The sequence below is a fragment of the Carassius auratus genome, chromosome 4, assembly GCF_003368295.1.
Source record: "Carassius auratus strain Wakin chromosome 4, ASM336829v1, whole genome shotgun sequence".
Classification (NCBI taxonomy): domain Eukaryota; kingdom Metazoa; phylum Chordata; class Actinopteri; order Cypriniformes; family Cyprinidae; genus Carassius; species Carassius auratus.
In genome coordinates, this window is record NC_039246.1 from 7,549,474 (window position 1) to 7,567,724 (window position 18,251).

At 38.3% G+C, this 18,251-nt stretch overlaps 1 protein-coding gene across 1 annotated transcript in view; it reads left to right on the forward strand.

Annotated features, from left to right (window-relative positions):
* Positions 1 to 5,024: 5,024 nt before the first annotated feature.
* The window catches only part of slc2a13a (solute carrier family 2 member 13a), a 72,818-nt gene continuing 59,591 nt past the window's right edge, over positions 5,025 to 18,251 (forward strand). Inside the window, exons 1-3 of the mRNA XM_026225285.1 lie at positions 5,025 to 5,871; positions 12,154 to 12,313; positions 13,709 to 13,917. Coding sequence (XP_026081070.1) covers positions 5,337 to 5,871; positions 12,154 to 12,313; positions 13,709 to 13,917 — 904 coding nt within the window. The 5' untranslated portion in view covers positions 5,025 to 5,336. The remainder of the gene's footprint in view (positions 5,872 to 12,153; positions 12,314 to 13,708; positions 13,918 to 18,251) is intronic.

Here is an 18,251-nt window from a genome sequence, read left to right on the forward strand (position 1 = left end):
TCACATGAAGGTTTAACCCTCTTCATGTGTCGATCAACGCAAATACACATTTTGTGGCATCTTTTCCTGATAACACCTAAAATAACTTAAAATTACACTTTCAAATATTCTATGAAGTAATCCATTGTAACTATTATTCCACTGAAGGTGAGCGTAGTGAGAACCCTAGTGCAGTTTATTTACAGAAGTGAAAACCAAAATCCAAACAATAAACAAATACTTGACTTGACGAGGAACAGACTTGACATGAACAGACTTGACTTGAACAGACTTGAGGTGGCATGAACAGACTAGACTCACCGACAGCAGGTTACAACATTAATACACAACAAAGCACAATGGCAAAAACATGACTACTTATACAAACAATGAAGGGTCACATGACAAGAACAAACAAATGGGAAACAAGACACATAACTAAGACAACTCTTTGGAACATGACACAAGGGACAAGAGGAACCAATAGCAAGACAACAGGAGGGCAAGGGAAGCATGACACAAACAGCATAAACAAAGACTACAAAATAAAAGACATGAAATCAAGAACATGAAACAAATCCCCAAAACAGACATTACATCCATATGAAAACAACACGATGTCCACTCTTTCATGTCTCCCTTCATTATATCTAATGCCACCATGCCTATCCACTGCGCATGCTATTGATATAACAATACACAACGTAATAAAAAAGTAATATGAGTTATAATGTTTGCTAGCTTAATGTCCGTAAGAATGATTAGACAAAGAATTTACTGTGACAGGCTCTCTGTTCATGAATATAGCCATACAGTATATGTTTATAACTATACTATATTGTATAGGTTCTGCTTAGCTTCTGTGTTATACCCTTTCATTGGTGTTTACGATCATCTGAGGTGTAAATGTATCAAGTAAGCTGTAAAAATCACTGATAATAAATGTGGAATGTGGTAATTGTGTTCTTTGTTTCCTATAAATTACTACTAGTATCAGTGACCATAACAATAATGTTAATAATGAAGTTTATTTGTGTAAACATCATGGTTACTTCTTTTATTTCAGATGTGAGAATAACATTGCAAAGGAACCTTTGGAAAACAACCCAATGCAAATAAGCAGCCCACTCAAGAACCTGGAACATATCAAGACCAAGTACACTTTATTCCATTAGTCTCTTAAAATGTCCTTCAGAGAACATAAACAATATACACTTTTGAAATGCTAGGTATGTGATGTTCGTTTATATATAGGTACATCTCAGTAAATTAGAATGTTGTAGAAAAGTTCAATTGGCAGTGTAGGCAGGTAATCCTTCTGGAAAATGAATTCAGCATCTTCAAAAAGCTGGTCAGCAGAAGAAATCATGAAGTGCTCCAAACTTTCTTGGTAAATGGGTGCAGCGACTTTGGTTTTCAAAAAACACACTGGACTAACACCAGCAGATGACATTTCACAATATTTCACTCTCATTCGTCTCGTTTTACGGGGGGAAAAAAAAGGAAAAAAGGCAGCCATCTGCGTCCCGCGGTTCAGGACCCACAGCTGCTGAGGCACGGAGGAGAATGAGTTTGTGAGAATTTCAGGTGGATCTGTCTGAATGGTTTAGATAGGGACTTTCCCTTTCGCGCTCCTAATGGCGGTAGGCGAGAGAGAGCCTCGGGAGGATGATGTTATATCTTCAGGCTGTGGCTTTATTACACACGATGGTGGTGCTTCAAGCATATCAGACTGATCTGCTAAGAGACCTGGATAGAGGCGAGGGCTTTTTTCCTGATCAGGCAGCCGAGCTGTGCCGCACCACAGGTCTCTCTCCATGCTACCAAGCAGGCCGCCTCTGCCATGGGCGGGACTATGGCGGCCATTGTGGTAGTGGAGAGACATCTGTGGATGAACCTAGCAGAACTCGGGAAGAAAGGAAAGGCTTAATTCTCGATGCTCAGATTTCACCTTCTGAACTTCTCTGTATTTCCATTGAGATGGTGATCGAGAAGTTCAGGGAGACGAAGGCGCGCTCCGCTGCTTTCAGATCCTTCATTCCACGAAGGTTCATGTCTGAACCCAAACAACATAGGGGTCCCGGCCTGTCTCGATCTGAGGATCAAAGACGTGCACAGAAGGCTAGTGTCACGACTCGTGCTCCTCACGCTCCTCACACTCCTCACACTCCTCGCGCTCCTGCGGGCAGGGGTAAGAGGAATTGTGGGTACAAGGAGGTAAGCAGAACCTAGGGGATGTGATCTAGATGAGGCAGCGTTCTCGTCTGAATCAGAGCAATATCGAGGTATCTATGCATTCCCAATAGGGATTTTTAACTTCTTATTTTATCCTCCCCTTCCTAATTCCCCTGTAACCACCAGCTCTCCACCTGATCGAGGATAGGTGGAAACCCCTGGGTGGGTGAGTATGATTACCTTTTCTGTATATACTTATGTGTATTAAATTTCTGGTGGATATGTGTCTACTAATAAACTCTGTGAGTTTCCTTTGCAGTGCTCAGTTACAGTGTTTACTAAACACTCGCCAGCACCAGCCATCCAGCTTTATGTTCTGGTATTAGGCGGCTGAGATCACAGGTTTCTGCGGAAGCCTCCTTGATCATCAGGCCTGGCACAGCAGGGAATTTCATGGATGTCTGGCCAGGTCACCCTGTGGGGTCTCCTTGTCGCTTAGTTGTGCTGTCACATCCAGTGGGAAGTGGAGGTGGCAGTTACAGAAATCTTCTTGTATATGCTGCCTCAGGTGATGCTCCCCTTGCATGAGGTTTGTCAAATTTGAGCTTGCCTCTCCCGTGTGATTCAGCACCTCTGCGATGCTTAGGAACTTAGATACACACACTAAGCTCTGTGTGCTTTCTGAAAACCACATGGTGGTTAGTGTGCACGTGAACACTTTGCACGTTTTCAAAAATCCACGTAAGTGGTAAGTGTGCACGCAAGACTCTGGCACTTTCTGAAATCTTGTTTGGTAAGGGTTGCGCACTCCGCCTTATACCCTTTCTTGAGATGATTAGACCTTGGTTCCTTGGGCTCCATTCATCCAGTGTGTATTTGTTTATACACTTCAAGCATCACTATGATACACTATGATACACTATGATATGATACTATATCTATGAGCTGCTCTATCAGAGTGCCACGAGAGCCCCTCCTTAGAACAGTATTTGAAAATGCATTCTAATGGTAAGTGTGCATGCTAGTACTCTGCGTTCTTTCTAAAATCTTATATTGTGAGCAATTCGCGCGGTTGCTTCATGCCGTTTCTCGAGTTGGTAAAAGTTCCATTCATCTTGGGTGCACTCCACCAAGTATCCTCGAAAACCTATCTAAACAGGGTGTTGCTACTAGAGATCTGTTGAGACAGCTCCTCCAGCAAGCTTATGCGAAAGCAAGCTGTGGCCCCTGTGTGACAGGCAATACTTGGTATAAAATGCTAGGATCTTAGCCGTTCATAGGTAGGTATCCCCCATAGCAACCCCTAGAGGATGCAGTATCTCGTTCCCTACTCAGGGAACCATGGTTACATTCATACCTGAGACGTGTTGTTACAAAACATGTTGGTTGATAAAAAAGACAAATCTATTTAATATCTAACTGTTTCTCCTAAAAAGAGATCAAATTTTTCCTTCCAGAAAATAATAATAATAATAATAATAATAATATGCTTCCTCTGGTGTCAGAAGAGTTTGCTAAATAGTTTAATCATGTGCTCAGTGTTTTAATGTACTATATGTTAAGTATTGTCTCTATTACATAGATTTGTGCCTGTTTGTATTTAAGGAGACTTAAATGAGACAGTGGGAACTGCTAATATGGACCATTACAGCCTAGAATGATCATACTTAGTGCAGACAGGCCCAGCTTATCACAGGGCTGTGGAAACATACATGTCTGGGGATAACAGTAATTCTTATTTATCCTGTATGTGCAGCAGAAGTTCAATTTGATTTTACATTTGGGTCTAGAAAACATGCCAGACACATAAAATAAAATAGAAAAAATAAATACAAGTGGATACAAAATGATTTTTGTTCAGTTCCAGTAAGACTGAACTGAATTTAAAAGCAAATGCATTTTTATTTCATTTCATGCATTAAGTTAATTTAAATCTTCAGGCTCCAAGAACCATTATCAAAGCATGAAGCATGAAAAATTTAACCAATTAACCCCCCCAGTAAAATTAGTTAACCAAAACCGTTTAATCGCTATCAGAAAGGTTTTGCTTTTCAAGTAGACACTGTAAAAGTTTTTGTAAAAAATTATAATAAGTAAATTAATTAATTAGAAACATTTTTTACATGAACAAATTTCAATATCAGTTTATGATTTGCTGTGAAAGATTTAAAATTTATCAGATTTATAAAGATTTAGATAAAGATTTATTAAGTACTCAATGGTCAGGTCATTTTCTAAATGAAACATAATTAAACTGCAATTACAGGATGACTGATAGGTTCTAAATGACAAATAATTTAATATCTGGGTCATTCCGATATTCGATGCCTTTTAAAAAAAACTAAAATAAATTATAATAAAACACTCAAAAAGAAGTTATGTCTGCAACATAAATTACTTTCTCATATACACAAAGATGTGGAAAACAACTCATAGTAATTGTTGTGTGTGTGTGTATATATATATATATATATATATATATATATATATATATATAAGCAGCAAAATAATAAACTCAGCAAAATATTGTCTAATTATTGTTATCAATAAAATCCCAGAGATATAATTTGTTTTGTCAATGTTGCAAACCCTTTTTAAATATTAAATGTGCCACCCTAGGATTTACTGTGGCCTCATCTGGTCACCCATATTAAAATTTTCTGCGGGCACCACTGGCTATCTGGCTTGTTGTCTATTATGGAGGGCTTAAATAAATAAATAAATAAATAAATAAATAAATAAATAAATAAATAAATAAATGTAATTTTAATATTCACTATAAAAGAGTAGCCTATATATGTGCAAATAAATTTCATTTAAAAATAATTCTACATAAATATAAATATATAAATATTTTTTTACGGTGTTGGGAGATTAAGAAGAAGAAGAAGCTATCTGACAAATAGATGTACTTCTATGCACATGTGTGTTGATGTGTAGTTCTTTGACGCCATGCGCACGTCACGATGACGCTGAGCTCTACCTTTGCCTTCACGCTCATCTCTGGTCCTCCAGACTTGAAGCACAGAGGCGTGACACAACTTGTGAGGAGTCAGACCGGACAGACCATTCATAAAACCACACCAACAAAACAACAGCACGCCAAGCTAGACTCACGTCAGCCCTCTTCTCCAGTTCACCCTCTTTGACTCACTCTGCACATTTATTCTCGCTTTTCACTTATGTCACGCAAATCCAGCGATGACTATAATCTGCGTAGTATGAGCAACCTGATGGGCGAGAGGAAGAAGCGAGCATCGGATGATGGAGAGCGGAGTCTCATCAAAGCTCCGTCCAGCGCCAGCCTCAGCAGCGCCGGTCCCTCAGCGACGTCCCCCGCGCCGGCGGACCTGGAGCGTGCGGCGCGCAAACAGTTCCAGCAGGATGTCACGCCGGGATTCGTCTACGTCCTGGCCGTGTTCTCCGCTATCGGCGGCTTTCTGTTCGGATATGACACCGGGGTGGTGTCCGGAGCGATGCTTTTGCTCAAGAGGGACATGAATGTAAGTGCCCTGTGGCAAGAGCTGCTGGTGTCCGGGACTGTTGCCGCGGCGGCGGTGTCCGCGCTGCTCGGCGGGTATCTCAACGGACTGTTCGGGCGCCGGGTGTGCATCCTCATGGCCAGCTTCACCTTCGCCATCGGGGCGATAGTGTTGGGATCTGCGCCTAATAAGGAGGCTCTGCTGGTTGGACGGCTCATAGTGGGACTTGGGTTGGGTGAGTGAGACACACCTGACCGATGCTAATTCATCAAGTGCTCTGGCATCAGAAAAGTTACTATAGTAAATTTGAGGTTGTTTGGAGTCTTGTCCTATTGTCTTTGAGTTTTAATCGATTTATGCCATTGAAATGCATAACAAATAGCCTACAAATGATTATACATCAAGTTGATTTATAAATAATGTTATGGTAAAATATCACTTTACTGTAAAATGAGTCATCCTAAAGAGTTATCTGTACCTGATTTTATCCTTAAATATTGTTGGCTTAACCTAACATATATTTTTTTAAATATATGTGATAAGGTTAATTTAGTATTAGAATATAACATTTTAGACGTCAATAAAACCATATGAAACACTTTATAAAGTTACCTTTTTTAAATAAACTACATGCAACAGATGCAAAATTATTTTTTTGTGTTGAAATTATGCATAAACTGGGGAATAGTTTTAATTTTTAAAACATTTATAGAATAATTTTCTTACAAAATGCTTATATTTACTTCACTCTGTTTCGATTTTTATTTGTCAAGCCCTCATTGGCTTCGGATTCTCCTTCTCCAGAAACCCTCTGTTCCAATTTCTTGGACCACTGAATCTTGTTTGCACTCACACCTGTTCACCATTTACCAATCAGCATACACACACACACACAAACACAGAGAACTTAAGCCCTAAACACACTGCAGGATGTTAGCAATCCTATAAGATAATTGCTTGTCACATTGTGTGACATGCATCTAATAAACTTGGCTACGACTTTTATGTAGATCAACCATATTGAAGGGAAGTTCCAAACCAAAGTGTTCAAAACTGGCCACTTCAAAGGGCCCTTTAGAATGAAGGATTTCAAAGTGTACAACTGGTGGACACTTTGGGCTCCCATGATCCTTTGCACAGATTCTTTGCATGGTGATGGTGCCTCCATTGTGGCACATGGAGATGACGCAGAAGGTCCCTTTAAGATACAGTTGTTTGGTCCCCTACAACCCTTCGAAGCTCTCACACCGGAGGGTAAACCCTATGAATGGATTAGGGCATAGATGAGCCCTTCCGAATGGAATGCAGGGAAGGACACTTGTTGATTTGTACGCTGCGAGACATGTTCCTATAGAAGAATAAAATGTCATAAGCATGCGCTAGTAGTAAACAAAAAGAGTACGATAAATCACATTTTAGCAGTTGTAATTTTCTTGTGTGCAGTGAAAGAGAAAGGGATAAGTGCTTGAGGTAAGCAGCTTTATGTTTTACCACGATGTTGCGTTGATTTTGTGTCACATTTTTATTGATTGGTTATTAAACGTGAATCAAAAAGCAAACACACTGTACGATCATGTGTGATCATGCTGTATCGTAGGCTCTCTTTGGTTGCAAGACCAGGACAATGGCCTGAATCTTTGAACCTCTCTCACTGTACAACATGGAAATCATTCCTAAGCGTTCTGTTCTTTAACCGTTGAGCAAAAAAATAAAGATGCTGCTGAAAGTTGCAGCTGGTGCTCAGTTTGTGTTTTTGGCCAACTTTTTCCATTACTATTATAGTAATAAAATATTTGCTCACTCTAATTGTTGTAGATTATTAAATCGTTGCTGTGCCTCAGAAGTCCGTTTCTTGAGGTTAATTTGTGTGCAAATGCTGCCTGCAATGTCATTGCCTGATAAGGCAGCGAGGCAAGAAGTCAGCAGCCTAAACTTTCGGCTTTCTAAAGCAGTCCTTGATTAGCTGGCTCAGCTGTTTTGGAGTTGGGAACTCTGGGAAATGAAACTTTTTTTTGGTCTTTTATGTAATGTTTCAATAAATGCAAACAGTTAGGCTATTTAATGTATGTTAAATGTGGTTGATTTTCCTAAAGGATTGTAAACAGTCTTTTTAATTGCTTTGCTTAAAAGGAACCCAAGTGAGTCATAGTGTAAGAGCACAGGCTTTGATCAAATTTCATGCAGCATTTCATTGAAAATTCAGACCTATTTTTATCACCGGCAATTAGCACAGAGGCAGAAGGATTCACATGATTTGATTGGGTGGTAAGACTGACAGAGCTCCAGTAGCTCAAGTGGTATTTCTCATTAATGTATGTACAGAGCTTCCAAGAATCAGCTGGATATCCTGTGAGCATTTGGAAAGAGCAATTTTGCCTGATGCTTATTGTCTAGGATTACACAATGTCATTAGGGAAGATTGGTGTTTTCTCAATCCTTATATTGTCTGGCTAACTAATGCCTTCTTGATTGCTTAAATCCAGAGAGTCACTATTTGACCCATTACACTCCGTAGACCATAATCCATATTTGCAAAGATATTTTGCACTACTACTTTTAAAGCCAATCATTGTTTATCTGTGTATAATAGTCAATAACCATGCATACTTATCTTCAAGAAATTGGAACGTGTAATGTATTTTTTTTCCATTTCAAGTCTATTTTCAAATTATTTTTAGGAACAATTTGTCTTGTAACTTTTTTGAAAGGTCACTGATCTGATAATTGACCACTGACTTCTGGTTTAAGCGATTGAGCCCAATTACTTCCACACTGACCTTTGCAAAAACACAAAACCAGCAGAGGGCAAAACCAGGATCAGTTGAAACATCAAAATAATGACCTTTTCCTCAGCCCATTATTTTTATTTAGCATAGTTTAGACAGCAAAATACTGGACACTGTAGGTGTATGTTCTTTCATTATGTGTGCCAGTGTTTGGAAACCCCATCTCAAAGGATTTGGGCAATTCCTCACCTTAATGTTCCTTCAAACCGGGCACAGAGCCTTGTGCTAATCACAGATGGTGTAAAGTAACAGCTCAGTTGGTCTGGCGTGATCAGAGAAGAAGCTAAACTCTTCTAGCAAACGCCTGCTGTCTCCATGACTCCACTATCCTTGTGGAGTGAAAGGCCATTAAAGCGATGGCCTCTCACGTTGAGTGTCTGGGGTAGACTGCTGAATGAAGTGGATGTGTTTTTCCGTTAAATCCCTGTCTCAAATAATAGAGGACTGCTACAGCTTCAGTTGGGAGTCTCACACTAATGAGTCCGCTCTCTAGTTTTACAGCTAAAGAACAGTAAACCTAAGCAAAAGCAACTACAGTTTATTTAGCAGATATACACAAAACACCACAACAACTTAGACAACCGCCACTTCCTCCGACTGACTGTTACATCTTTAGGGCCGAGCTGCAGTATTGATATTGTGATGTACTCTACTCGCGAAATCTTATTTTGTATACTGATGTCAGTGAATTGATACTTGCTAAGTATTCCCTAGCGCTCTAAAGCAGATTTACTGATGGCCATTAATGTTGAAATATAACACTCAACACACAGTATCTCTCATGCAACATCAATGTCCATGTAAACTGTGATTCATTTGTTTGTGTTTTCGGTACATAGCTACATATTGACACTTCAAAGCCTAGTGAGCTGACTCGCTGTCTGTTTACGTATCTACCTTCGTGTGTTATTTTTCTACTTCAGCATAGAAACCTTGTTACCAGCAGCACAGTAATAACTCTCCCCAGGCTCATAGTTGATTATAGAGTTAGCTGCTGAGCTAACCACATGCTCAAAAACATATACACATAGTTTATGAAAATGTTTCATTTGAATGAGAACCATTTTTAGCAATAGTGTTTAACATTGATCTAATCATGGATCTGTAGGAGTGTTTTGTTTGGGTTTATGCAAAATACTGATAATGTAAAATCACACATTGTTAAAACAACAATTACGCTATTATCGCAGAGTATATATATCGAACGTAGGAACGTATATCGAACGTCATTGCTCAGAGATGCAAAACTGTGCTACCTTGGCTGTGTTTGGAATTATTTTTGTTGTCGAAAACAGGCAATATGGTGTCTAAAATCTTAATTTACTTATTGTTTATTGAACTGATAAAATCTATATAAAATCTATATACGATGAAGCTGATTTTTGGAGAAAAAACTGCACTGAGTGAACGCACTCTAAATGCACACGTGCACTAATCTACTAGAACTCATGGATCTGTAGGAGTGTTTTGTTTGGTTTTTGGCAAAATACTGATAATGTAAAATCACACATTGTTAAAACAACAATTACGATATTATCGCAGAGTATATATATCGCACACCCTGCACCACTGTCTTTTTGACTAATTTGTACAAAGACTGTTGCTAAACTGTCATTGTCAAAGCTTAATTTTAACCACAAATGCAACGATGCACATTCGTACATTCTCGGAAAGGGTTGATATCGAGATTTTATAAGCTGCTAGTTTGGTCTCCATAGGTAAACACAGCTTACACTGCATAATAGAACATACATATGGCCAGGGCTTTACTTCATTTCATTTGAGTTCAACAGCAGAATATGAGGGGCTTCCATTTCGGTTTACATCTTGTTCATCTGCATCTTTCTTGTGATTTTAACGCCAGTTTAGTTTCCTGCCCATTATTTCCTGCAGTAGTTTCCAAGGAGCGATTCATTAATTTATTAAGTAAAAGTAAAATTACAGATTTAAAAAAAAGATTTAAAAAGTAGAAGTACACAAAAAAGCTACTCAATTACAGTAACGCGAGTAAATGTAATTTGTTACTTTCCACCTCTGCTGACCAGCTAATAAAAATAATACATGAAATCAACATGACATGGCGCTAATTGTGCATGTGATTTGGAATAAGATTTGGTCTAAAATAGACACCTACTAATGTATTTGGTGAAGTCCATAAAATATGTCCTGGTGTTGGGCAACTTACTGTACATGACTGATTATTTGATGCCAATTTATAATATGATTCTGTAATCATAATTTGTGTGAGCAAGAATAAAAGTAGTTGGTATTTTATTACCACTAGTGTTAAGCTCAGCTGGAAACTGAAGTGAAATGTAATGTATGTATAGGTACTTTTTGGAGAAAAAAAAAAAACATGAAACTGGGAGAGTTTTGGTTTCACTGTATAGGTGAACATTTTGATGTTTTGTCCAAATGTGAAAAATGAGGTGGCATGTTTATCAAACAAATATCATATTCTCCACACAGACATCTTTGTCATTTTGAACGATCCTTTCGTGTGACATAATTGTGGTCTTCCCACACAAAAAAGAAAGAAAGATTTGTCTGTGAATGGCATTGTTGCATAACCTGCATCACTGAGGAGAATACATCCTTTGCTCATGTGAAATCACATCCGTCTTTCAAAACGTAAAAGAAATGCCAATAACAGCTGCCGTATCACAGTATTGATTAACCTCCTTGTGAGGCAAGCAGCGAGGCGTTCCCATGGCAACAGGTGCGTTGTCTGCCGGGCAACGAGAGCGACAGTGAACCAGGGCTATTAATAGACTTTATAGCGAGCAGTTATGTCGTAGACCTTGTCAGATAAATGTGGGCATGGTCTTTTTGTTTGCTCTCCTGTGTAAATATCATGTCAACATTGGTCCTGTCGCACCACATTACAATTTTCCTTCCCATCCCAGTCTATTGGAAGCAAATTCTCATTTCATGGTGTCCTTATGATTCCAGAAATCACTTGCTTGCTGAACATTTGCATAATATGACACATCTGTGATGTAATTGGTGGAAATGAGACGGATATGGCTTGGCTGGATCATCATTGTTCTCTTGAGAGCCATGTGATTGGTAGGGAACTCTGGTACACAAAGCATGTTCGCTATGCATGTCACATATTCCTGTGTGTAACCCTCTGACAAAGCCCACAAGATGAGGTCTTTTGTAGATCTGAGACAATGTCAGTGTAATAAAGCTTTCAGGGTTCGGGAAATTTATTGTGTGGTGCATGAATACAGTATTAAATTTAGACGCAAGCATGCATATTTGCTCATTTACATGTAACATTAAACTTTTTTTCATTAAAATCAAGAAGTTCATCATAAGTTGTCATAATGACCTATACAGGTATGTTGTTTCAGATATATATTATGAGTAGTAGTAGTATTGTGTGAAACAAAATTAGAAAAACTGAATATAATGAAAGCGAATGGAGCTTGAACTGTCAACCTCCAAAATTGCAAAAAAGAAAAAATGTTTATGGTGCATGTATGTCATTTAAGAGTCCTAGTCCCCATTCATTTACATTATGGAGAAGAGCAGATAGTATTCTTAATGGTTTTCCAGTTTTGTGTTCCACTGAAGAAAGAACATTCTACGTGTTTGGAACAAGAGGTTAAAGGGTAGAATTTTCATTTTTGAGTGACTTGTTCCTTTAAGGTACATGTGTGCCTTTTGTAATTACACTTTCTAACCAGAGAATAGTTTTGATTGCTATATATCTACGCTTTCAGGTATTGCATCCATGACTGTTCCTGTGTACATTGCTGAAACCTCACCGCCCCACCTGAGAGGACGCCTGGTCACTATCAACACTCTTTTCATCACAGCAGGCCAATTCATAGCCAGTGTTATTGATGGGGCCTTCAGCTACATGCAGCATGAAGGCTGGAGGTATGACCATCAAAAAGCAATATTTTTATGAGTGGCCCAGTTGCAGAATTTGCACTGAATCTAGAATTGTTCTTATTTATTTGCTGTGGATCAAATATGGAACTATATATATATATATATATATATATATATGTATATGTGTGTGTGTGTGTGTGTGTGTGTGTGTATATATATATATATATATATATATATATATATATATATATATATATATATATATATATATTTTTTTTTTTTTTTTTTTTTTTGAGAATTAGCGAAATGGAACAATTTTCATGATGCTCATAGTCTATGGCACCATGGTATAAGCAGTTAATGAGATTCAAGCTTGCAGTCTGAATTAAATGTGATGAGATAATCTATTCACTGTGTTGAATTGACTACCTCTGTGTTATGTGAACCTCAGGCCTACTGAAAATAATTTTCCTGTAGAGCAGATTTTGTAAATTGCATCATTCTCAATCTATATAGCCTGTTAATATAAACCTTCCGAACAATACAAAATAAACATTAAACCAGCTGTAAAATACCCTCCTCAGTCTCTGCAGATGTTGCTCTGGGAGCGAAAATGTTATAAAGATAATATCTACTTGATGGAAATGTTTCCATTTACTTTTATCTACCCAAGCAGCAAAACCACAAATCACTCTATGGAAATGAAAGGTTAACTGCTTAACCAACAAACTGTCATGACCACAACTCAGTAATCCATGTTTATATATTTTATTAAACTTAATAGGTTAATGTTTAGATTGTTTGTTTAGTATGAGTCAACTACGTTTTTATGATTTTGTTACCTGTATGAGTTATTACGACTTTTAATGCTGACTCGTTATGATGGATTGGCTTTACTGGCAACTACTGGAGAAATCTGATCTGATATGTATATGGAAACTCCATTAAACACCATACATTTACTTGAGAATCAAAGTAAAGTTTGTAAAAAATCTAGTAAACAAAATGTATTCACATTGAAATTTTTAATTGTAAGTCGTACTAAATTTAGTTTGATTCATGCAGCCCCATTTTATAATCCATACAATGATGAGAGTGTGGAAAACAAGCAGACGAATTGTTTCAGTGGAAATAGAAGATTTGCACTGTAATCTTGTTAAAGGAATAAAAAAAAAAGAGAATACAGATAATTTAATTATCTTTAACGTAATCAAATTCTGTTTATTTCTGCAAAAGATTCAGAACTGGGATTGTTATAAAAACAGTCTATACCATTTTACCATTAAAATCATGTTTTGTTCAAATCAGTTGAAGACTCATAAATTAGCAACAAAGCGTAGGCACCAGCTGAGGATGCATGTGTATTCTTATTAAGAATTTTTTTTTTCCTTCAATTTCTCTAATTTCTCTTCCAATATTGTTTCTTTTTCATCTGATTAGATATATGCTGGGTCTGTCTGTGGTCCCTGCATTGCTGCAGTTCCTAGGGTTCCTTTTCCTACCCGAGAGTCCTCGCTGGCTCATCCAGAAAGGTCTTACCCAGAAGGCCCGGCGCGTACTCAGCCAAATCCGTGGCAACCAGAACATTGACGAGGAGTATGATACTATCAAAAGCAGCATTGAAGAGGAGGAAAAAGACTGTGGAGGAGGTGAGAAAATAGTCTTGCACGCACATATATGCAAATAACTAAAAGAAACACAATTACAGGCATGGTTCAGTGTTGTCATTAAACTATGGAAAGTACTCAAGTACACAAGAGAACACTGTATGGATATTGGTAAACCTAAGAAGCATTAACATTTGCAGCATCAAAGTGCCCAGAAGTCATTTGTTTTCAATAGGAATTGGTGAATTAGGGTAAAATGGGCATCAGAAACTGCTTCCGATGCATCAAAGTTGTGGTGACCTAAAGGAATGGTCAATAATGAATTGTGGTACAGAGTATTTTGATGCAATGCTCCATGTGCATTGGTAACAGAATGCTGATTAAAAAGAAGTTCAATCATTTAGGTTCCAGTAGTCCCAGGTTCCAACTATAGAAACTACAAATTGCAGACAGTATGTGTTTCCATTACAGATTTGCACAAGACCTTTGTGACATTTTATAAAAGTCATAATAAAACATATTTGTTTTCCTCTTGTCACTAGTCATGGTGATAGATTTTGGTAGGTTTACATACATTGCATCCACCACACCAACCATTATTTTTATTGAAGGAGACAAAAGGCATGCATGGAGAGCTGCTTCTAAAACGTGTCGCAACGCAGCTGGTATAAATCATTGACTAGAGAGGCTGTGATCAGCTCTGGGCGCCACAGATTTGTGCAGTGTAAATAAGATGTTATAAAACCATAAATGGCAAGGAAAGCTCCTTATATTTGAGAACTGCCCCGTTTGAGGTGTTTCTTGGTGGTTATAGTACAATAAAGAATGATCATGTGACTTTTATGTAGTCCAGGTGACCTGTAAATTGTACATTTACATAAAACAGGTAATTTTTTAATTGCCTGAAAAACAACCGTATGTAAGCATTTTCTATTTTTAATGATATATAGGCGTTTTTGCGAAATTGACATGTTTCCATTGGGCATATTTTCAAAGTTCAATTTAAATTTGTGCAATTTAAAGAGTAATGGACGTTTAACGTCTACAGTTAGTGAAGCCCATGTGATCCCGTCCAAAATCTGGATGCAGCAATTGAGTTGGAACATCTACTAGCAAAGCAACAGTACAACAACTTGGCAACCTCTGTATCAGCGCACTATTCTTTCAATCTTTATGAATGTACGAAAAACAATTGAAAGTAATTAAAAATGTGGTAGCTAGTCTCATACAGAATCTAAAATGTTTGGGAAGAGCAGTGGATCTTGGAAAGTGGATTGCTTTTTTCTTTAATTACATCTGATTCAGAGGTCCATAACTACAGACTGAAGAGGCCTTTACATCCCACTTGCCTCTGCAAAGCTGAAGGTGAAGGAGTCCCTTAGAGTTTTAAAGCTCTATCCAGAGCATAAGCCTTATTATAGAACATACAAATGATCAAGTTGCACATTTTTCTCCGTCACAGTCCATAAGGTAATTTGGAGGAGATTCATGTTTTAGGGAGATTAATGAGATTAATGGAAATAAAAGGGGAACAAATCTTTTCTTAATGCCAACCAGTACATGCATGGCACACCAGCAATAAAAACATGAAAAGGCCACAGGTGTTCATGGCCGAAACTCATTTGAGTCAACCTATAATAGTCAAGAGCAATGGAAGGCAACATTACCCTCAATTCAATGGCACAGCAGGGCAGTTTAAACTACTAAATAGCATGTGTACTTGAACAGGATGTTTCATTCAAGCAAATCTAATTCGGCCGTAGGTGGAGACAATTACTAACCATGGGAAGTCACCCACCCCCTAACCAGACCTTATACAACCTCATTTACCAACAAATCACATGGCAGTAATAAACGCTCAGAGCTTTTAGCCGCCTTAGAACATCATCTGAACATGATTGACATTTTTCTATGAGATCTTCATCAAAAATGAGATTGTTTATCCAGACTAATGGCGTCTGGCTCCAACGAAGTCACTGTGAAACCAGCAGGCAGTAGTAACAGGAGCTGGAGAGAAGTGATTGTTCCTAAGGGACGTTCAAATGGACAGAAGTTTGCAGCAAATAAAAGTTATTCATTTTCAGTGAGAATTGGCAATTTAAAAAAAAATGAAGTGTGACCTTTGGTAATGTTTAGCAAACTTCAACCAAAGTCCTTTTCAAGAAAAGACAGTTTACTTGGCGGCCATATTGGTAGCTCCACCAGATAACTTTTGGGCATGCAAGACCATCTAATCTATTTAAAGAGAGAAAACAGTGGTAATGGATCACTTGCACTACAAAATATCAGTGGTGACAAATAATTTTAGATAATATATTTATATTTGTGTTGCAAACATGTACAGTGTCCTACTGTGCAGATTGCATGTTGTTTTGTATTGTTTGTCATCTTGTTTGTTATGATTGTTCCTGATGTGAAACACCTTGGCACTAATAGAAAAGCAAATGATAGATGTGGAGAGGATCAAGGGAATATAATGAGAAATCGTCTGTGAAAATGAGGTGACACTGTCAAACCTACCATCTGTGATCACACTGACAGAAACAGCTAAACTGAAGCATCACACAAAAAGACAGAAAGCAATGTAAGTGAATCAGTGAATTAAAGACCATTTTAATGGCTTCTTTAGCTTTTTTAATAAAACCATGTTGAGCTGTAAGGATGTTGTGGTTAAAATTAGGCAATATTAAGGCTATTTTACACTGAACATGAAAATTTGCTGCGAATGTTTGGCGTGATAAAGCTTTTGAATCAAAACAATAGATCCCTACTGGGCTATTCACACCAGGCACGATCGTTTGTGGTGCAAAAAAGCAAGGATTTTTTTTCCGCCCTGTGTGTTGATTTTCCCCCACATCAATCTCAGATGAAATGTGCTATCCAATTAGATCTGAGCTTAGATTACATGCACAGGACAGCTGCTGTTGCACAAAAGGAGCTGAGTGGTGGCGATGTTCCGAAAACCAGTGTAAACAGTGAAAACGTCTCAGGTTACATATGTAACCATGGTTCCCTGACACACTGCATCCTCTAGAGGCCACTGTGAGGGAATGCCTTTGGCATGGCTGGTGTCTGAATCATACAGGTGTATCTTAATAAATTAGAATGTCGTAGAACATTTTATTTCACAAATCAACTAAAATTTTGAAAATCGTGTATTAAATAAATGTAATGCACACCGACTGAAGTAGTTAAAGTCTTTAGTTATTTTAATTGTGGTGATTCTGGCTCACATTTAACAAAAAAAACCATCTCACTATCTCATCAAATTAGAATACTTAATAAGACCAGTAAGAAAAAGTTAATTGTTGGCCTCCTGTAAAGTATGTTCATTTGCTGTACATGTACTCAATACTTGGTAGGGGCTCCCTTTGCTTTAACCCACCTCCTCAATTCGGCCTGTTATGGAGGTGATAATGTTTCTGGCACTGCTGAGGTGCTATGGAAGCCCAGGTTTCTTTGACAGTGGCCTTTATCTTATCTGCATTTTTTTTGGTCTCTTGTTTCTCATTTTCCTCTTGACAATACTTGGTGAGTTTGCTGGCCAGTCAAGCACACCAACACCATGGTCATTTAACCAACTTCTAGTGCTTTTAGCAGTGTGGGCAGGTGCCAAATCTTGTTGGAAAATGAAATCAGCATCTCCAAAAAGCTGGTCAGCTGAAGGAAGCATGGAGTGCTACAAAATTTCTTGGTAAATGGGTGCAGTGAATTTGGTTTTCAAAGAATACAGTGAACCAACACCAGCAGATGACATTGCACCCCAAATCATCACAGACTGTGGAAACCTAACACTGGACTTCAAGCAACTTTGTCAGGTATTGGTAAGGGAGGAACTCAGGTGCAGACAGGGATTCTCAAACAAAGGGTTTATTACAAAAGGGGAAAACAAAACCCACGAGGGGGAAAACACGGAGCAAGGTAAAGACTAAATAACTAAAACAGGACTGGACTAACAAGATAAACAAGGACTCTAAATACTAACTATAAACAAACACTCACGGTAATACAAACACTTCTTTAAGGAACAATCACAGAGTGGAACAATCACAAGTACAAATCTCAATGACAATGAACCGACGCAAGACAGAGCACACTTGGAGACCTAAATAGGGGAAACAATCAAGACACGACAGGTGGCACAGATGGGACAATCAAGACACGACTAGGTTAACAAGGGGGGCGGGGCAAGGGAACGAGACAACACAAGCACATGGCCCAAAGACAAGGCCATGCGCTTGTACACAAAACAAGGGTCTGTCATGATCCTGCCTCAAGACTAGGAAAAATCAAGGACACGAGGGCAGGATCATGACAGAACCCCTCCCTTAAGGAGCGGCTTCCAGACGCTCCTCAAGGGAACATCAAACACGGGA